Genomic DNA, 22,025 nt, shown 5'->3' on the forward strand with positions numbered 1-22,025 from the left:
CGGGTAGGCATAGTCACCGGGGTAGTCTAAGTTGACCAGGCGGGGATAAAAGCACATAGTGCCGAGGAATCCCAGCCTGTAGCCCGGGGAGAGGCTGATAACCAGGTTAGACTCGCCCGGCGGGTATTTAAGGTTGTTTCCCTCCGCTGACGAGGGTCTTACCAGGCTTTCCGGTCGCCTGGCAACGCAGACGACATTCGGACACGGGGTGGCAGGCAGACACAGCCAACAGTGTGCTGGGAGAGGGACAGACAGGCCACGGAGATCAGAAGAGGGTAAGGAGTAACTATAAGAACTACTGGGGGAACATTTTTAAGGCGATAGGTTTCTTGTCCCTTATATAATCTTGGGTAAACTTAAGACGGGCCCTGTACGCTTAAGTAGGCCGCCATCAGTCCCTTCCGGGTCCGCCGGAGTCTTGGTGTTTTCTCGGGCGGTAAGTGTTCTTGACTGGTCGGGGGCAGTCTTCTGTGTCGGCTGCTTCATAACAAACGTCTTACAAGGCTCCTTAGCGTTTAAGACGTTGTACAGCAGACTGCAGACGGCGTCTTTAAAAACTGAAGTTGACATCCGTGATGTTTTTAAGAACGAACACGTGGATGTTTGAGCAGTCTTCGCCAGGTCAGGTTTTCTTAATTTGTTTTCCGCTGATTGTTTAAGATTCCCTTTCTGATAGGGAATAGAGACTCGTTTCAGTATTTCTTAAATTCTCTCTTATTATTGCATGGGGTTATTTGCACAAATAGAGGTGCGTTTTCAAGCTTAGGAGAACAAGCTGAAATCGTTCTGTTTGGCTATCCTAATTTTGCTGTCTTCACTTCCTTTTGTAATGTCCCTGTCTTCCCACTTGTATATTTACTATTTTTGCTTGCTGTCACTTCACCCCCCATCCGACGCAAGTCAAGTCAAAGTTCATTGCACAACAACATTGCTTATAGCTACAATGTAAGGCAAAACGGTGTATAAGACTATTTGCTACTTACGTTTATCTAGAACAAGCTATACAATATCAATGTAAGACACTTTATTTATTCATCTATGTATTTATTACTCTTTAGGGTGGTTCCTTCAGTTAGCTAGATAACTGATTTCCAAGAGAGCCCTTGCAAAATCATAACAAATCAGGATACAAAAGAATAACTTAACATGAATTGAAAGTATAATGCATTCACCAATATTGAGATATAACATGTAATAAATCATACAAACAACTCAGAACAACTCAGAAATGGTGTTAAATATCTACTTTACAGCGTGGTCCTTCCTTGTCTAAATTTGTCACTCGGGGGCATTTTGTGATTTATGACGATCGTATCTGACCTCTGACACCTGTACTGATAACACTGTTTCGCCAAGATCGATGCAAATTGTTTTACCACACACGATCTGAAAAGCTGACGACAGATTCACACGATTTCTTTCTCCAACGCTTCGTTTCTGAACCCCAGCCTGTAGTCTATTGGGATTGAACGAATAGCAGAAATTGACCAAAATAAGAATGAGGAATTTACATTCAAAACTAATGTAAAATTTTTCTGAAGCAAAGTTAAACTATAAGCACAAAAAATTACTTACGCAATTGTTTTACTATCTCACTCCAGTCTTTGCCTCGACTTATGGTGCATTTTACCGCTTCTTTGAGATTGAGAAATTCCAGTCTATGGTCTATCGTGACTGAATCAATTGACCAGAATGAGAGTGAGGAATTTGCCTCCGGGGCAAACGAAACCTTTATCGGTCGGCTAACTCCTCTCGCAAATTATTCGCCCCATTTTGTTCAATTTCTTCCGTCCATTTAGTCCCTGAAAACTGACCCAAACACGCTATTCAAAGGGAATGCGGCTCTCATCTTGGACGGCGCGTTTTAGGGCGAGGACGTCGCAGTGTTGAGTGGAATTTTTACACAGTCTAAAAACTACAGTTTGTATAACCTTCACTCTTTCATAAACGTCTCTACTTTGTTATATGGTATTAAAAAACCTACACATCTAAAGACTGGACAGGTTTTAACAAAGGTCCTTGATCCGTGTTTGGCTTTTAAAGATGTTGTCGCCGCTTAGTATACTGTCACTGTGAACGTAAAGTCAGCACAATAAGGGGTAACTCTTGCATAGATGCCTTTACCTTTGTATGTAGTGTTGTGGTTTGCCGATTGTTGATATTATGTGGGACATGTCTTTGACAAAAGCCTTTGATCTTTGTTTAGCTTTTAAAACTGTTGTTGCGGCTTATTATACTCTCACTGCGGACGACAAAATAGGGGATTCTATTCAAGCTTAACTATGGTTTCTTTAATAGCAACTCCTTTATACAATGTCGTGTTTTCCCTTTTATATGTCTTGCAAATGCCTGCTAATTGTTTATATTATGTGGGACAGGTTTTAACAAAGGTACCCGCCCAGTGTCCTGTTTGGCTTTTAAAAATGTTGTAACCGCTTAGCGCACCGCCCAGGGCTGGGGTCACCAAAACACGGAAGGAACAGGTAACAATGGGAGCTGTCAGGTGACAATAGGGGCAGGACAGGTGTGCCGGCGGGCAGGTAAGTTTACCTGCTACCTGTCCGCTTTGTGTCGCACCTGTGCCGCGGGGGGAAGGTGTCATCGTGAAAACAAAAACAACACAGTGTGCCATTTTGTGCTGGTGCAATGACCTAGTGGGTAGAGTGCTCGCCTTGCACACGGTAGTTCATGAGTTCGATCCCTGGTGGAGTCAAACCAAAGACTTTAAAATGGTACCTACTGATTTCTCTGCTTGGCACTCTGAAAGAATTAAGCATTTTGGAACAAGATGGCAGCTGAACACACACTCCGCTACCAGTGGACTAGCCCCCTACTGTAGCGATTGTACAAAGTTGTGTGGCCCAAGGGCTATCGAAACGGAGATGGGCGCCGCCCTATGCACCATCCGATGCAGAAAGGACTTTTACTTAACTAACTTAACCATTTCGTAGGCGCCGGTCTGAATAGATGGCATTATACCGGGTCAGTGGGGAGGGGGGGGCGGGAGTTTATTTTTAGCCACTATAAGTGGATTAAGAAAATCGATGAAAGGGGAAAGTAAATTGCAGCAGGTAAGTAGTTGGCAAACTGATTTAAGTACTCGTGATGGGGGTTAGGGAGGGCACGGGTTTCCCACTTAGGTGTTTCCCAGGGATGATTATATAGTGCGTCATAGATGAAGAAGTCTGTAAAAGCTTGGGAAATTGGACTAACTTTGTTTGAGGGTTTTGTATAGGGATGGTCGCACGGGGTTTAAAGCCAAGTCAATGCATTGGACTTGTTAATATTTCAAACAATGGACATTAAACGTTGATGCATAAATTAATTAATAGAAAACATAGATAAGAATTGACTGTTGTTACCAAAACTTAAGTTTGTGGTTGTGGTTTACCTTCACTGGTACTATTAACGTTATCTTTCTTAGTCAGAAAAAAAATAAAGCAAGTGAATTCGAGCACCAAGAAACTAAATTAGTGTAGCCTAAAAATAAACCTAAATGTACCTACACTGAGCGGGCACACCATTAATGAAATTCACTAATCTCCAACCAGATCTTGGTGTGTGTGTGGGGGGGGGGGGTGTAATGCTTTCTGACTGCCGGGCTTTTCTGGTGTGTATGGCTGTCAGCGAAAACAGCCAGTAAGCAAATGTTACAATCTTCCCCCCAACATCTGCTTAGAGCTTAAAGTACACTACAGCGGTGTTTATGAGAACATGGTAAACAGCGGTAGGTTAAAAGTGCCACCATTGCCGGGGGAAGGGGGAATGGTCTCTACCTACGTGTACAGGGTACTTCAAACAGTTTGTAGCGTCACCCAGAAACAAAGGGCGTAACTCCTTTTTTAGGGCATAACTGGGTAATAAAAAGCTCTTTATCGCTCAAATATTTGTCGTTGTTTTCGTACAACTCGAGAGGATCAAATAATTATAAACAAAGAAGAGGAAAGCTTCGTGCTGTTGCTATAGATGAATTTTGTATACACTATTATGTCGACTATGGGAAGATATTCTTCTACATCAATTAATAACATACCAGTCTTTGTTATGAGCATAATCGAAACCCAAAATACACATTTTTTATCAAAGACATGAAAGCCGAATAGAATCATCATAAAAGCACAATTAACGTACCAAATAACAACTCACTAACAAAGCATGTTCCTCTCAAAAGATGCAGTGTAATAGCTTTGTCATAATTCTTGTAGTTAGGAGAAATATTTTACGTCAACGTTATAATCAACCAGCTTTTCCAAAGTCCCACGTTCTATCTGTACTTAGTTAAAGGGAGGTCTTAAAGGTTATTCTAAGGCTTTACGTTTTTATTTAGGTACATGAAGAAGAAGAATATATATACTGCCACAAAATGTCGTCTCCAGGGAAACAATCACACAGACATTTCTGTTCAGTCCTCGTTTCTTTAGACCAGGTCCTTGTTTAGACTTAGAACCGAACCTTATTTAGAAACGATGTTAGACGCTGCTCACACTCATACGCACGGTTTGTTATGGCAACGGGAAACAAGTCCTCCAACTCCTTTCATAAACGTCTCAAAACAATCGATGTTGTTTGGACAGACTCGCACGCCTAAGTCAGCAGGATTAGTTTTTGTTTTCTTACTTCGCTTTTGGACAGACAAGGACGACGTGACACTGCACAGTCTGCACTTAAGTTTTTCTTAACTTATATCTAACAGTGCCACGTACAGGGAATAATATACCTATTTTTATACCTGGGTGGAGTGAGGAAAGTCGTGTTAAGTGCCTTTCACAAGGGCACAACATCGGTGGCATGTTAGGGGATTCGAACCCGGGACCGCTGAGTTCTGGGCCGAACATCCTGCGGTTACGCCACACGATTCCACGGGATTCGTTTCTGAAGAGGTCAGGATTTTCTTGTGTTTACAAGACACAACCAAGTAATTGTGTCCATTGAGAAGAAATCAAAGTACTGTTTGCAGGGATTTGGAAGTTTATACGGGAAAACTAGGAAAAGCAATTAAAGAGGTTTTCGTTTGCGGATTCAGATGGCTCCAGACTGTATCAACTGTAAACGCTTTTAAAAGTACTGTGATAGTCTAAGATGTCATCTGATGCAACCAAGGAAGGACTCTAGTATATATAGGTACGTACACGGTAGTGCAGTCTTAGTGTTAGTGTGTGTGTGCCTGTCAGTGTGTGTGTGTGTAGGTGGATGTGTGTGTGCGTGAGAGAGAGAGAGAGATGGAGAGAGAGTGTGTCTGTGTGTGTGTGAGTGTGAAGTGCGCGTGCGTGCGCGTGCGTGTGTGCGTGCGTCCGTGAGTATTTTTACGATTCCCAATATACACAATACAGCGTTGCTATACATAATCTAGTTATGCTAGTCATAATCTTGTCTGAAAAACGGGAAGGGTCGCAAAGTGGTATGAGTAAGGGAGTGAAATCTTTCCATCTCTGATTGTTTGTATGATATTCCAACCATCCGTTTGTTTTGTCTCTATTACACAGCATCGATATCCGTTTGTTTGTCCCATAAAACTCCGAGCATTTGTAATGAAAAACATTCCGACAATCGCTCTCAAATCAATAAAACATCACGCTAAGACTAGACCGGATGAAGCGAATTCCCAGCGAGATGTCAATGGTTCTAAAGCCATTGCAGACAAGACAGAGATGTGACTAGAGTAAGGATTATTGTAACATAAAAGATCTTTATATCTTTTAAATCCATTAATGTGTCGAACCGGCTCTGCGACCTTAGTTCTTTGTAACCAGGAGAAAGGAAACAATGACAGAGGGATGGACAGGTGATCCTCAGGTAGCACACCTGAGCCGGCCAGGTGAGAGCGCACAGGTAAACCTACGCCTGGTGATTGTGATGTTTACAGTAGGTGAAAGACCGGGGGTGAAACGGGAGACGTCCTGAGAGTTGTTTGGGTACAATGGCGTTTGGGAGGGGAGCGGTGTTTATGCGGTGTAGGGTTCACGGGTTGCGCGGGCGGCGGTGTCTCTGTTTGCGGTAGTTACGGACAGGGAGCGGTCATAGCCGGAACACGGGGAGAGACGGAGGGAAAGAGCAACAATTTAGAGGTGAGAAATTATTATGATAGTAGCAGGAGGCATCGTTACATCTCATGGAACTATCATAGGCCTGAAAGAATGTGCCGAGAACGAGTCAAACATTTTGCATTTAAGGTGGTGGATACTAGACACTGAGCGTACTGTATGAAAAAGTATCAAGTGTTCGCATAAACGTTGTGGCACGAACTGTAAGGAACGGGAGGGAGGGAAAGAGAGGGAATTTAGAGGTGAGAAATTATCATAGTAGTAGGAAGAGGCATCTTACCATCTCACCATCTCCTGGAATGGTTATATGGTTGGAAGAATGTGCTTATAACGAGGCAGACATTTAAGACAGTAGATAGTCATTGAGCGTGCTGTTGGGGAATGTATTCCTTTAAGTGTTCGCATAAACGTTGTGGCAACGAGCTATGAGGGACGGAAGGTAAGGATTGAGGGATGGAAAGACAAGGTGTGTGGAGATGAAGGATGATCATAGAAAAAATGTGCATAGAACGGGATATGTAGTATTTCAGGCAGTGTGTAAGCATTGGGAATATCAGTTGTTCTTAGAAAAGTTGCTATGTTGGTTAAGCTATGACAGATTACATAGGTTGTAAACTGTACATCTATATGGCTGGCTTACTCTATTGGCATTTTATTCAATCTATTTAGCCTGTTTCTTCTATTTTGCTTTTGACCTATGGAGTCTGGTTTAGAATAGTAGTAGCAGGCAATGTTCGTTAGTAGCAGGGTATCTGGGTGGGGGAGCGAGGATACTTGAGGTTGTAAATATCATATATTCATATAGGACATCACGGACATGTTATAGTCAAGGTAGTCATAGCGTGGTGAGTTGAAATCACGCGTTCGCATAAAAACTAACGTTTGGGCTGATAACAGACAATGAACTGTTAGTGGGAGAGAATGAGGGAGGGAGAATGTGATGAGGATTGAAAGAATACGCATATAACGAGGCATGTATTATGCATCATTGCGGGATAGATATAAGTTGTTCCTTGAAAATCTGCCATGTTGAGGCTGAGATGATAAAAAGCAAGGAATGGTCATAGCAGAAACATAGAGAGAGAGAGAGAGAGAGAGAGAGAGAGAGAGAGAGAGAGAGAGAGAGAGAGAGAGAGAGAGAGAGAGAGAGAGAGAGAGAGAGAGAGAGAGAGAGAGAGAGAGAGAGAGAGAGAAGATGTGTAGAGGAATGATCATAGGATGGAAAGAATGTGGCCAGAACGAGGCGTGTTGTAGTGGACAGTCATAGCGACCAGTTGTCCCAATCCAAGAAAATTTGGCTCTTCGGAAAAAAACTGCTATCTTAACGTTTAACTGTAATTGCAATAGCAATATGCTAGGAATGGCTAGAGACGATGTTAAATATGTCAGTTGCTGCAGGTTTTTTTGTTCGCTGGATGTTAAAAAAGTCTGACATTAGAGTTTTCGCACACCGTGAATCAATGCCTTCATACTAGCCATGAGTAAGGTGTATGTATCAAAAGGACTACTATCGACCTAGTTTGTGTACGAGAACCATTATGTCCAATGTTTTTTTTTAACGATCTCGCTCAATGCAAGGCCGTAAGAGGCCACTTCTCGGCATTGAAATAATTGAACTAATGTAGCATAGGTGAGAGACAGCGGTGCGTGTTTGTTTTGAAGGTTTGTAGGTTGTATTCGGGGGGAAAGCAGTGGGCTGGGAGGGAGTTCCAGAGTTTTGCAGTTCGTGGAAACAAGCTGTTACTGTAGAATGACTTAGAGGCTGCAGCTGGAAGTTGTACAGTATAGTGGTGTGAATCAGAGGAGAACCTGGTAGTAAGCTCAAAAATTCTGTGTGGTGGGACAAGTAGTGAAAGTTCATCAGAATACTGGCCGTGGAAGTATCTATAAAATAGAGACAGGGAGGCAATGTTTCTAACATTCTATGATGGCAACACAGTGCTGGAATCTCTAACATCAAACTAAGAGCTCACTCTGAAAGAAACCCGCTGTTCGATACTGTTAAGCCCTGACTGTGCAGGATGTTTACATTGTTATGATATGTGTGAAACCTGACACCGAGGCGGCGGATTAAGTTTACGCGATGGAGTGGATACAATCAGCGTTAGAAGTTGGCTAATCAAACACAACAATGACGTCAAACGCGCCAATCTTTTTTTTTTCTACGTGCGGTTTTCGGCATGAACATTGGGTACTTAAAATTGGAAAGGCATTTTCCAAATTTCAAGGGCACTCCAGATCTCAACTTATGACTGTATAAATTTTAATGTTTATAAGGTAAAACAGGTCAAACTCAAAGCGTATAAAATCACATAAGACCTAGCGTGTACGTGATACTAGTAGATTCTTCTCCCCTGTCAACCTCGCCTTTAGGATTTTTTAATGTTTACATTGTCTTTCAAATTAATATTTGAAGAAAATTGATACCGTAAGTATCAATTTTGTACAGTATGCATGCGACTGGACTGTAAGGTTTGATCTACTCGCACCGGGAAGGACCCCTGCCAATTTTGATAATTGTGGTGGGTTCTTTAACGTTCTTAAACACGGGACCCCCAGCTTTACGTCCCATCAGAGAGGACGTCCCTAACCGAAGTTAGGTACTCATTTTCAGTCGAGTGAGGAAATAGGTGTAAAGTGTATTTCCCAAGAGAACTCTGTGACATTTGGTCCTGCTAGAGACATTGATTGACATTGATCCACACATGCCAGCGGCGTGCTTTGCCGCACCTATAGCGGGACCGCATTGACGCATGTCTGGCGGGAAAGAGCACTCGACTCGGTACTTGTTTAAGATCACAAACGCGTGAAGAAAATTGCACTAACAAAGTCCGTGCTTGTTATACCAGCCGATGATATGCCCTCTACACTGAGGCGGCGACAGTTGAGCGACCAAAACCATCATTAGTAGTTCAAACCATTTGTTTACATTGATACAGACGTGTATTTTGTATGTTTTGTATGTTTTTATTCGTCTTTCAAATGATACTTTTACGTCACGGATCATATTCCCAAATTATCATGAAGTTGTCGATCATTCAAATCCAAGTATGGTTGCTAAATTGTCACCATCCAGTGAAAGGCACTTGACTAGGTACTTGTATAAGATCACAAACGCGTAGAGAAAATAGTTCCAACAAAGTCCGTGCTTGTTTTACCAGCCGTTGACATCCCTTTCCACAGAGACGGCGACAGTTTAGGGACCAAAACTCCCAGTAGTAGTTCAAACGATTTATTTTACTGTGATACAGAGGTGTATTTTGTAAGTTCTGTTTTTGTCTTTCAAATCATACTTTTTCATCGAGGATGATATCCCCTATTCATTATAAAATTGTCGGTTATAGAAATCCAAGTTTGGTTACTCAACGGTTTCCATCCAGTGAAAGGCATTTGACTCGGTACTTGTTTAAGATCACAAACGCGTGGAGAAAATGGATCCAGCACAGTCTGTGCTTGTTTTACCAGTCTATGATATACCCTTTACACTGAGGCGGCGAACTTTCAGCGACCAAAACTCTCATAATCTATTCTCATTAGTAGTTCTAACCATTTGTTTACATTGATACAGAAGTGTATTTTGTAAGTTTTGTAGGTGTGCTGTCTTTCAAATCAAATGTTTACATCATGAATCATAGTCCAGTAATTGTAAAGTTGTCGGTCATACAGATACAATTTTGGTTTCTCGAAGGTGTCCTTCGAGTGAAAGGTACAGCCGCTAAGCAATCGCTGTGTAGTAGAAAGGGGGCCTTAAATATCACAAACGCGTGCATAGATTGTCCCAGCTGAGTCCATACATGTTTTACCATGCGGTAACTCACTCAGCACACAGAGAAGGTCCTTTCTTACTTGTACTTTACTTTTCCAACACGGGTCAAGTACGGATCACTAAACAACCACGGAACAATCTTACGATGTTTCAGAAAAGGTGTTGAACCAACAAGGGTCTAAGTGTTAAAGTAAACACAGCTCAGACGGCTCGATCCGAGAAGTGCTTTCCCTCGCATGCCTTGGGCAGACAAGTGGTTTGAACACATATGTGGAAACCTCCAAGCAGATGTTGGGGTGGAAGATCGTTATGTTTTCTGTTTTCCGACCGGACTTTTCTGATGTTTCCTTGCGCTATTTAGTAGGTAACATTTGTTAAGGGAAATCCATAATCTACTTATTTCGTTCAAGAAGTTATGTCTACATGGGTTGCGTCTACAAGTATTTGCTTAAGGCCAATAAGAATGCAATCTTCAAAATCGAGAAAGTGTGCCATTATGGGTAATATCATACGCCATAAACTCTTGTTGTAAATTCGTGAAAATACTTACTGTAAATTCATCTACTACTGCAGTGGCTTTATTTCGCAGTAAAAGGGAAATGATGTGTTTGCGGTTGCAACATTTCGGTAATACAGTCATACATTGGAAAGGCATATTCACAGTTGCCCTGAAAACTAAGAAAATAAAGGAACCGCGAAAGTTTGAAGATTTACAGTATTTCAGAACTCAGTAATTTGTCCGCCCAATGAGGTTATAACAAACATGTCTTGTTTCTCCCTACAGTCTCCTGCAGTCTCCGTTACCATGGCAACATGACTGAGGCCGAGGGAAAAATGGCGGCCAGGCGAGACCAGCTGACGTGACGCCAAGGTCATCCTCGCGTGCGAACCTCAAGGGCAAACTTACGTCAACAAAATCCTCTGTTAATTTGAGAACAATCACCCAGCAGACCGCACCTAGCAACCAAACACGTCCGCGCTGACGTTGCTATGACTACCGGAATAACATCTATAGCTTGGAAACCAGAACAGAAATAGCGAGGCTGTCGCAGTACTGCATATACGTCCTAAAATGGCCAGACGCTGCGAAATGGAGTCTACGAAAATTCGGACTTTGTCGTTCCTGAGCCTCTGTGGATTACCTTGACTGTAAAAGTGAGAGTGGGGACAGTCACCTGGCCTCTGTCAGTGTTAGTGCAAAGCGTGAATTGAGTCTTGAAAGTAAAAAGCGTGGCCTTGAAAGTGAAATTAGAAACTGTGATAGAAAGATTTAAAAAGTAAAAGTGAAAAATCGTCTTCGATCCAAAAGTGAAAGTAGCATAAAAAGTAAAAGTTTTTAAGTGAGAGTGACAAATTGTATTCGACCGAAAAGTGAAAGTGACTTCGAAAGTGAAAGTTTTTTTAAAAAAGTGAGAGTGAAAAATCTAGAAAGTGACAATGCGCATCTTCGTGACGTTCCGGCGTGAGCGGCTGACGGTTGACGTGGAGACGGGCGTGACGGTGGGGCAGATGAAGCGGGAGATCCGGGACAAGTTCTCCCTGGTGGGGGACGACGGGACGCACGAGAAGAAGTTCCTCGTCTTGACCTTCGCAGGTGAGAACGTCTTAAGATCCACACACATCTTATTTTTCTTCTTAAATGCTTCTTCTTCTTGAATGCTTCTTCTTCTTAAATACCGAGACAAGTTCTCCCTGGTGGGGGAAGACGGAACGCACGAGAAGAAGTTCCTCGTCTTGACCTTCGCAGGTGAGAACGTCTTAAGAACCACACACATCTTCTTCTTCTTCTTGAATGACCCCATATACATGTAACATCATCAGGGGCGAAGTGTGTGTGTGTGTGTGTGTGAGGGGGGGGGGGGGGGGTGATGCTTGCAAGGGGGCGTTCCATTGGGGGAAAGAGCTAGAAAAAAGGAATATTTGTTAAGGGTCTGCATGTGCATCTTACTACACCTGAAATAACTTATGAAGAATAGTTCCACCGGTCCATTGAGAAAAAATGATTTTTCAACCAATACAACCGTACAATCATACCAAGCCCTCTACCGTTGTAGCCTGGAATCCAGTACTCTTGTCAGCTTTCGTCCGCTTCCACTGGTCGCCAACGCCGATGTATACGTAGCGGCCGTTGGATGTGGATCAAAGCAGTAAAGGCTAGATTCCAGGCTACAACGGTAGAGGGCTTGGTATGAATTGTTTCTTCAGGATAGTAGAGAATGTGTCGCACTTTCTGAAAACATGAATATAGAAAACTGGGGTTAACGTTATATGGCATTGGAAGTTTTATTTCAATAAACTGAGCGACACCCACAAATCTTTTATCACTCTCGCCTAAAGTTCGGGGTCTATTGTGAAACTAAGACTGCGTGGCCGTAGTTACGTGTGCATGTACGTTTAGATGTACAACTCAGCTGTATTCATCGGCGTCGTAAAACGGTCAAGGCCGTCAATATTCGACCCACAGGTCATTAACCCCATCGACAGTGGTTACCGCATCGTCTATTGTCTACTGTTTGTTGTTGTACGCGTAAATCAACACGTCCGTATTGTGCCGAATGCGAGCTGAGTGATACAATTACAATGTGGATAGGTTTCAGCGTTAACGTTAAGTGCCCGGTCACAAGCGTGGTACGACAGGCTAACGATAGGAAATTGTCGGCATTCTTAGGACAGTTCTACAAATGTCGTGCAAAATTTATTCATAGTAGACGGTCAGTTCTGTCAGATATTCTGAAATCGTTGGTTTGTGGTCTAATGTCATTTATCTGAAAAAAAGGAAGCAAGACAACAACAGAAGAAACCCAAAAAATCGTTTCTCGTAAATTCTCGCATACATATAATTTGCCCCCCAGACAAATGCGATTGATTTAAAGCACTATGGATAGGTCTTGTCTCAAACATGCCATTAGCTACTGGCGGCCATACCTTTAACATTTTGACGGTGTGCCTTAGAAAATGATTTGTGAACTTTAATTTTTCCTCCAACATCCCCCCCCCCCGTAGGCTCCACCCTCCAGGATGAGTGGGTGTTCTCTGATATCGGCATCCTCCCGGGATCGACCATTAAATGCGCCCTGAGGGAGGTGGACGGGCCCACCCTATTCGTGTACACAGGTGAGGCCTGAATAGTAGTGCATATTTCTGATGCGTTTTGATCAACCTATGTACCTTGAACATATGCAATATCAAACCGACCCCTTGTATCGATATGTACATGTAACATCATACATGTTACATGTCTTAACTAAGTAAGTTGTAACCATGTGCTGAAATTTCTCCGGAAAAGAGCAGCTAACAAACAAGAATGGGTAAAGATGTACTCTTCTCAAGACGTGCACTGATTTGGTTAAATTGTAGTCTTATCATAGATACATCGATTTAACCAAGAACAGTCATTATCCTTATTATCAACTAAGTATTGTGACTTTGTTAGGTCTATGTTGATGCTCTTGCCTTTGCTCAGAACATTAGGGTGGAGATGTACAATAAAGGTTTTCATAATCATCATCATCATCATTATACCACTTTAGTTTCGCGGTAGATGAGGTTTTTCGCGGTGTTCGCAATTGCGCGCAATACTACAGCACAAAAAGATATTCGCGGTATCATGGTTTCGCGGTACAGAGGCCGTTAAGCTCTTAAGCCCCTGTCACACTTGTGCGTATATACAAGTCCGCAGGAGTTGCGTGTTAACATATTTTGGGTTTGGGTAAAGTTTGCAGCCGAAGAAGTAATTTCTTTGGTTCGATAACCAGGCTGCACAACGGTAGACCAAAGTGAAAAACAACTTCTTCCTCTCAAACTTTACTCAAACCAAAGAAATGCAACTCATACGCACTTGAATATACGTACAAGTGTGACAGGGCCATAAGATTTAACACTAGAAATCTGTCTTTTCCTGCAGCGTTTAACGGCGAGACGGTGACTTTCCTGGACAAGATCAACTTCGTGTCGGGCACGGTGAGCGACGTGCGTAGCCTGGTGACGCGGCGGACGGGCCTGCCCATCGGCATCTACCGGCTACTGGCGCCTGGAGGGAAGGAGATGTTCGACTGTAACACACTGGACTTCTATAAGGTAAGGGAAGGGGGGTCTTCCTGTGTGTGAAGGGGGTTCTACTTGTGTTTAGAGGGGGGCTGTGTGTGGTGTGTTGATGAGAGGGTGGGGGTTGTACGAGACTGCCCACCGGCATCTACCGGCTACTGGCGCCCGGGGGGAAGGAGATGTTCGACTGTAACACACTGGACTTCTACAAGGTAATTAGGGGGGTCTGCCCGCGCGTGTGTGTGTGTGGCGGGGGGGGGGGGTGTCTATGTGTGTGTGCGGAGGAGGGGGTACGGTCCTGCCCTGCCCATCGGCATCTACCGACTACTGGCGCCCGGGGGGGAGGAGATGTTCGACTGTAACACTCTGCACTTCTACAAGGTGATTAGAGGGGTCTGCATGTGCGCGCGTGTGTGTGTGTGTGTGTACGTGTGTGTGTGTGGGGGGGGGGGGGGGTACGGTCTTGTCCTGCACATCGGTATCTACCGACTCCTGGCGCCCGGGGGGAAGGAAATGTTCGACTGTAACACTCTGGACTTCTATAAGGTAAGGGAAGGGGGTCTTCCTGTGTGTGAAGGAGGTTCTACTTGTGTTTAGAGTGGGGCTGTGTGTGGTGTGTTGATGAGAGGGTGGGGGTTGTACGGGACTGCCCATCGGCATCTACCGACTCTTGTCGCCCGGGATAAGGAGGTGTTCGACTGCAACAGTCTGGACTTCTATAAGTTAAGGAGGGGAAGGTGTGTGTGTGTGTGTGTGTGTGCGTGTGTATGTGTGTGTGTGTGTGTGTGTGTGTGTGTGCGTGTGTGTGTGTGTGTGTGTGTGTGTGCGTGTGTGTGTGTGAGTGTATGTGTTTGTGTGTGTGAGTGTGTGTGTGTGTGTGTGTGTGTGTGTGTGTGTGTGTGTGTATGTGTGTGCGAGTGTGTGTGTGTGTGGGGGGGGGGGGTGTATGTAAATGTCTGCTCATCTGCCCATCGGTATTTACCGACTCCTGGCGACCGGCGGCAGGGAGATGTTCGACTGTAACACACTGGACTTGTGCGTTGGGGTGGCGTGGCGTGGGACGGCTGGATAGAGTTCCTAATAGCGATGTTGATCTGTTGCTGATGCTGATAATAATGTATCTTAATGATGATGCTGATGTTCCGGGTTGAGTTCCTGGTGGTGTTGATGCTGATGTTGATAATGATCTTAACGCTGATGCTGATGTTGATGTTCCAGGTTGACCTGGGACGGGTGGACGGAGTTCCTGATGGTTGATGTTGATGATAATGTTTATGCTGCTAATGATGATGCTAATGATGGTTATGTTAATGTTCCAGGTTGAGCTGGTGATGTTAATGCTGATGTTAATGCTGATGTTGATGCTGATGTAAATGCTGATGTTAATGCTGATGTTGATGCTGATGTTAATGCTGATGTTGATGCTGATGTTGATGCTGATGTTGATGTTTCAGGTTGAGCTCGGCGCCACGTTGCGGCTGGAGACCTGGGACGGCTGGACGGAGTTCCTGCAGGCCGCCACCAGGGGTCAGGCCGGGAAGGTTCTTCTGCAGGTGGCCGAGAACGACATGGTGCAGAGGTGGGCTTAGATATACTGATATGTAACTGTTCGTTCGTTCATTCATTCATTCATCCATTCATTCATTCATTCATTCATTCGTTTATATATTCAGTGACTTGATGAATGATAATGATTATTATATTCTGTCATTCCTAAATTCGATTCCGTCATATGTTCATTCATTCATTCAGTCATTCATACCTTCATTATAATGTTCCTTTAGTTCTTCAATCATTCATTCATTCTTCATCTTCTACTCTTTCAGTTAAGAAATCGATCAATCAATCAATCAAGCAAGCATTCATTTGTTAGATCATTCATTTCTCCATTCTTTCATTGATTCATTCATTCTTTCATTCGTTTATCCATCCATCCATCCATTCATCCATCCTTCTATTCGCTCACTCCCACATTTCTCCATTTGTTTGTTCCCCCATTCCGCATTCATTCATTCATTCATTCATTCATTCATTCATCCATCCATCCATCTATTCATCCATCCGTCCATCCATCCTCCCTTTACTTAGTCTGTTCATTCATTCATTCATTCATGCATTCACTCATTCATTCTTCGATTTTTTTCCTTCATTAATGCATCCATTTGTTCTGTCATTTGATCGTTTATTCACGCCTCTATTCCCGCAGGTACCAGTACAAGGTGGCGCTGTACATCGCGGGCCACTACGGGCACGCCGACCTGGCCACCTCGGTGCTGAAGTACGGCGCCAAGCCCGACGAGCCGATCGGAATGCACCCCTTCCGCGAGTGGTGCGACCAGGACTCCCACCCGCTCGCTATCCAGCCCGCCATACACCACACGGCCGAGACTGGACAGGTATGTACATCTTACGTGTAACTCTTACTGTAACGGACAGGGGTACATCTTACGTGTAACTCTAACTGTAAACGGAACAGGTACTGTAAACCTTAGCTCTAACTCTAACCCATCCGTTCCGCGAGTGGTGCGACCAGGACTCGCATCCGCTCGCTATCCAGCCCGCCATACACCACACGGCCGAGACTGGACAGGTACGTACATCTTACGTGTAACTCTAACTGTAAACGGAACAGGTACTGTAAACCTTAGCTCTAACTCCAACCCATCCGTTCCGCGAGTGGTGTGACCAGGACTCCCACCCGCTCGCTATCCAGCCCGCCATACACCACACGGCCGAGACTGGACAGGTATGTACATCTTACGTGTAACTCTAACTGTAAACGGAACAGGTACTGTAAACCTTAGCTCTAACTCCAACCCATCCGTTCCGCGAGTGGTGTGACCAAGACTAACGCCCACTCGCTATCCAGCCCGCCATACACCACACGGCCGAGACTGGACAGGTATGTACATCTTACGTGTAACTTTAACTCTAACGGACAGGTACTGTAACCTTAGCTGTGACTCTAACCCATCCGTTCCGCGAGTGGTGCGACCAGGACTCCCACCCACTCGCTATCCAGCCCGCCATACACCACACGGCAGAGACTGGACAGGTACGGTAAACCTCTCTCTCTTCAGCAAAATAAGTCACTGATACGTCAGCCACCCAGACGGCTTGCAGTAGGCTTAGCTACGTAAACCTTAAGTCTACCTTAACCTAATTATGTTTCTACATTTGTCCGTCTTGCGATCAAGAACAACCCCAGCTGCCTGTAAAACTCTCTCTTATATAATCCCCTGTCACACATACATGTAGCCGACCATGGCCTCCCGACCTTCTCCAGACCATGGTTGGGAGTTAAGCCTGTCACACATGGCCTCCCGATCTTCTCCAGGCCATGGGCCCTGTCACACATAGCCGATCATGGCCTCCCGACCTTTTCCAGACAATGGTTGGGATTTAGTCGTGAGCAAGCCTGGTCAACTGTGGGTGGAACTGTTAAACTCTAACCACAACTGTGTTTCCCCAGGTGTCGGTCCTGCGTGTGATGATCCAGTACAACCCCAGCTGCCTGGCCTGTAAGTTCCAGGACAAGAACGCGCTGTCCGTGGCGCTTTTGGCGGGAAAACGGGAGGCGGCCATCTACCTCATCAGCAAGTACTGGAGCCCGGTCACCATCAACAACATCTCCATGTCCATCAACATGTACGCCAAGGTGCGGCGATGGGCGGAGGGGTCCAGGGAGAGGGTAAGTCGTTGTAGCCGAGTTGTGTTTCCTTACTACGTGTATTTTTCTACTAGTGCTTTGTGATATGTTTTTTTTTAATGTTAGAAACCGAGTACATTCTACCCTTGGACACACCCCATTGTTCTGGCACCCCTATTTTCCGAGGCCCCTTTGTTCGAAGATCCCTATATATATATACATAGATCTTTATTGACACAACAAAAGCACAGCGACTTTCGTAAGGTCTACTACATACATACATACAAACGAATAAGTGCATACAAATGAGTTTTATTACACACAATCATATGGGATAGAGCAACATAGGGAAATATCACATGTGATATACTTATACATTGCTTGTTCTAATGTCCTAACATTCTTTGATGTATATACCTATCTGCACACAGTAGGGATTATCACCTCCTAGCATGTAATTGAATCTATCGGCAGAACGGAGCGCATTGAATTCATTTGAACAACTGGATGTAAAGGTGAATAGCTTTGAGCGTATATATATATACATATGTCCCGACAACCCTATGTTCTAGGCCCTCCTATGTTTCGGCTCTCCTATTTTCCGGTGCCACTTTGTTCCGATATAAAATAAAGATGGGGCTAGGGTTAGAGTTAGCCATACCATATACTGGTAGCCTGAGTACCATCCTCCGTAGTGACTGCTGGCTCAATGATTTTGCTTGCTAACCACAGCAAGCGAAAAGCATTGAGCCAGCGGTCACTACGAGGGATGGTACTCAGGCTACTCTAGTAGTCGACAGATACTGACATTCACCCCCCCCCCCAGGTTTTCCTCCAGAAGGGTTCCGTGGCCACCTCCCTGAAGAGGTCCCCCCACAAGGGCGCGCTGGTCGGGCAGGGAGTCAACATCGACGGCTTCACGTCCAGCCAGATGACGTCCAAGACGAAGGCCGAGATGCGGCAGCAGGCCTTCAGGGCGATGCCGGGAGCCAACAAACTCCCGCCGATGCCTGCTCTCACCAGTAGGTTCAGCAAGGTAAGCATAACGTTTTTATATCTAAATTGGTAATTTCACCTGTTGTTAAAGACTCTCATCAACATGTCGTACATTAGGCTAGGTGCAATCAGAGCTAGTTGGTTAAGGCGATGCCGGGAGATTCAGTAAGGTAGGCACGACATTCACATGTCCAAATTGGTATTTTCTGCTGTGGTTAGACTATCATTTAATACCTTTCATACATCAGCCTGAGTGCCGTTAGAGTTAGTTTTTCAACTAGTTGGTTTATGCGATGCCGGGAGGCAACAAACTTCCGCCCATGCCGGCGCTAACCAGTAGGTTTAGCAAGGTAGGCATGACATCCACATGTTTAAATTGCCTCCTGTTGTAAGACTAGCCTGGGTACTATTCTAGTTGGTTAGCGAGGAGGAGTGTGGAAACCGCGGAAAACTAACTAGGATGGAACCCGGGCTATTGTGCGACAGCGATTTAAGACAGCAAATTGAGAGCACTATTGGGGCAGTCGTAGATGCGTTGGTCAGTCGTCATGAGGCGGAAAATTGGCTGCCGTAGATTCGTGCTGGCGATCGGTTCCTGCTGAAAAATCCTTCGACAAAGAAAGTCTTATAGCTAAGTACGTGAGATCGAGAGTGTCTCGGCAGTACAAGGTGATGTTCGGTCAGTTTTAGCTCTTAAATCTGCTGAGACGCCTACTGCTTTCTTCACACATAAAGGTGGACACAGTCCCACACAGGTTATCAATTTCTTAAACAATGAGCATGTTGCCAAAATAAATGAATTCGAATAAAAGCAAATTTGATTATGATCATCAGTTCTTCTAGTTTCCATTGAAAGGGCATTTTCCATGTTGCAATGTATGATATATCATGTATGTGTTCCCTTCCCAGACGCTGCTAACGATGCACAAGGAGAAGCTACACCGAGAACAGGACGCGGAGTCCGTCACTCCCAAGCGAAGCTTCGCCCAAACCGATTCCAGCACTGAGCTGCAGCTCCCAAACATCCCACCAGGTGGCGCTAAGAAACTCAAACTTAGGTCCCTGCTGGGAAAGAAGGAGTCGCCAGGAGGCGCTGACGAGTTGCCGCCTGGACAAGGTGCTTCCGCGGGACCTAAAAAACTGCCGATGAAATTCGGCGCCGCGAAAACCGCGTCAGAATCACCTAGTGAAGACGCGGCAACGCCAAAGCCTACCGGAGGCCTCATGGGGAAACTTGCCGCGCTTAAGAAACCTGCAGACAAGCCTGAAGAAAGTAAAACATCCCCAAGTCTCGGGGGAAGGCTTTTAGGGAAACTTCAAGACGCGCCAAGTACGCAGGGCTCACCTGTAGACACTGCACCTCCACCGGCGCCCGCCGCGGGGCGCTTCAAACTGAAATCCTTATTCGGTAAACTAAAAGGGGGGCAAAACTCGGAGGCAAGTCAAGAGGGGGAAGCAGCCACGAGTGGCGCGACTGGGAACTTCATCGAAACCGGCAAGGACAAACTCCCCCTCTTGCTGCCCAAACTGGGTCAGGTCGAAGGTCAAACCGACGACCTCGGGGTCAAACAGAGGTCGAAGACGGAGGGGGCTCTCCCCCTCCCCGCACTGGAGAAGTCCTTCATCCGACGCCGCTCCAAAACGGAGGAGATGCGGAGAAGCACACTGGCGCTTTTCGAGCTGTACCGCGGGCAGACTGCGCACGAGAAGGCGGTCGGCTGCATGGCCATTGCCAACACCTTCAAGGAGAAACCGTGGCTCCACCAGGTGCACTTGGCCGTGACCTTGGCCAAGCAGAGCGTACAGAGGTCACTCGAGAAAGGACGGAAAGACAAGATGGAGCCAGTCAAAAGCTCCTCCTGATTAGATCTGTGTGTGAATTGAACGTACAGCCATGATTAGGCTCGCACCTGAGGCGTCGCCAAAATGTGAGATTGTAGGAAACGTTTTCAGCTGTTGTACGTAAATGTTAATGTGAGATGACTTTATACTGCATAAATTCCGTTTGAAATGAAATTTAGTCATTGACAGCTGAGCGCAGATGATCTTCAAAGTTGCTCTCAGGCAAGGCCATAGTTTTATCAAATTAAGGTATGGAACAGAAGTTTTGTATTATTTAATGTTAGAATTAGCGTAATGTGACGTTCTTACAAGCCTGTGAGAGAAAGACTTGGATGTATTTTGTAGTAGTTTGATCTCCAAGGAGATGTGTGACTTTTGTTTGTTTCCACAAGTCTTTCTGCAGCATTTTTAATGTCTTTCTTGTGGTATGTTACTTTCTTTTGATTCGGCCGTGCATTCAGTGCAAGAAAAACCTTACATTTACCGTAGAAAGACATAGAAATGTCTTCAAAGAGAAATGCAGAAACAAGCTAAGACCGAACAGAAGACTGCAATACAAGTCGTACAATTAGAAGTCATGGCTGTTTCGTGTCTTGATCTTCGTTCCCTCAATGTGTATAGTACTCTTTCACTAATCTAGAAACAGTGTCAAAAGATTGTTTCATGGGCATCTTATGTTGTTGCTCAAGGTTGGGTTTGATTGTTAACTGTTTCAACCCCGATAATGACCCTCGCGTATTGAGAAGCAGATTTTAAATGGCTCCATTCATTCTAAATTTGCAAAAGATTTGTGGCAGTGTTGTTGACATCATGATAAAAAAAATGTCACAGTTTTTAGGCAAGGGGACAGACTGGTTGCATTTTTGTCCGTCCCAAACAGCAACAGTCCACGGATGGAAGGACAGATGTTGGGGAAAGTCAATCATCAGGTACTTTTGTCCACTACGGTGTTGTAATAATAATAATAAATGGTTTATTGGTCCGAAAGTACCCATGCAATGGTAGCCAATGCTGAATTTCTGCAGGGTTTACATCACATAATACACAATAATACACAAGATACATATTTGCACACTTGCACTTTATGTAACTGTCGCAAGGGTCTGGCGGCTGCCATTCGGCGCCAGCAGCTAAGGTGACCTCAATACGACCTTCCCCAACCGAAGTCAGGTACCCATTTACACCTGGGTGGAGTGAGGAAAGTCCTGTTAAGTGCCTTTCCCAAAGGTACAACATCGGGGCATACCGGCGGCTTCGAACCCGGGACCTCTCGGTTCTGGGCGAAACGCCCTACCGATTGCGCCACACAATGTCACTGTCGGCCCCTTGTTGCATGTCATACAGTTCTGTTGTTTACATTGAACATTGTCTCGTGTTTCGTATCACCATGTGGCCCATAAAAAGTGGTATTTTTCACTGCAAGTCACCAGAGGGTTCTAGTTGATTGCTGTACGTTTCATCGGGTATTATTCAGTGCTTTGTAGAAACGTCTAGCTCCCAACGAAAACTGGTAGGGAACGAGTCTTTAAAAGTGAGATTCTAAAGATATACAGGCGCATGTGCACTTTGTATTGGTAAATATATCACGACTTGATTGCTGTATTTTTCAGAGCTTTCTCTAAACTTCTACCAGGGTAGAATTTTGCAACGAACATTCCTACCGAACCTTTGAATGTGCCATTTTGAA

The 22,025-nt window shown here is 44.8% G+C and overlaps 1 protein-coding gene across 1 annotated transcript; it reads left to right on the plus strand.

Moving 5' to 3' along the window:
• The first annotated feature begins 5,903 nt into the window (after positions 1–5,903).
• Positions 5,904–20,916, plus strand: LOC136426696 (uncharacterized). Its single transcript, XM_066415454.1, has 12 exons — positions 5,904–6,065; positions 10,592–11,401; positions 12,811–12,921; positions 13,712–13,884; positions 14,233–14,397; positions 15,306–15,430; positions 16,058–16,247; positions 16,373–16,445; positions 16,500–16,597; positions 17,324–17,542; positions 18,327–18,536; positions 19,406–20,916. The coding sequence occupies exons 2-12, from the start codon at positions 11,245–11,247 to the stop codon at positions 20,357–20,359; spliced, it is 2,475 nt and encodes an 824-aa protein (XP_066271551.1). The 5' UTR covers positions 5,904–6,065; positions 10,592–11,244; the 3' UTR covers positions 20,360–20,916.
• The last annotated feature ends 1,109 nt before the right edge of the window (positions 20,917–22,025 follow it).

Source organism: Branchiostoma lanceolatum, chromosome 1, assembly GCF_035083965.1.
Source record: "Branchiostoma lanceolatum isolate klBraLanc5 chromosome 1, klBraLanc5.hap2, whole genome shotgun sequence".
NCBI lineage: Eukaryota > Metazoa > Chordata > Leptocardii > Amphioxiformes > Branchiostomatidae > Branchiostoma > Branchiostoma lanceolatum.

Bases quoted from the DNA above. Each gene is read 5' to 3' on its own strand.
- LOC136426696 (XM_066415454.1), top strand. From the start codon at position 11,245: ATGCGCATCTTCGTGACGTTCCGGCGTGAGCGGCTGACGGTTGACGTG. The intron at 14,398-15,305 runs GTAAGGGAAGGG...TTGATGTTTCAG, and splicing joins ACACTCTGGACTTCTATAAG to GTTGAGCTCGGCGCCACGTT. The intron at 16,248-16,372 runs GTATGTACATCT...CCGTTCCGCGAG, and splicing joins ACACGGCCGAGACTGGACAG to TGGTGCGACCAGGACTCGCA.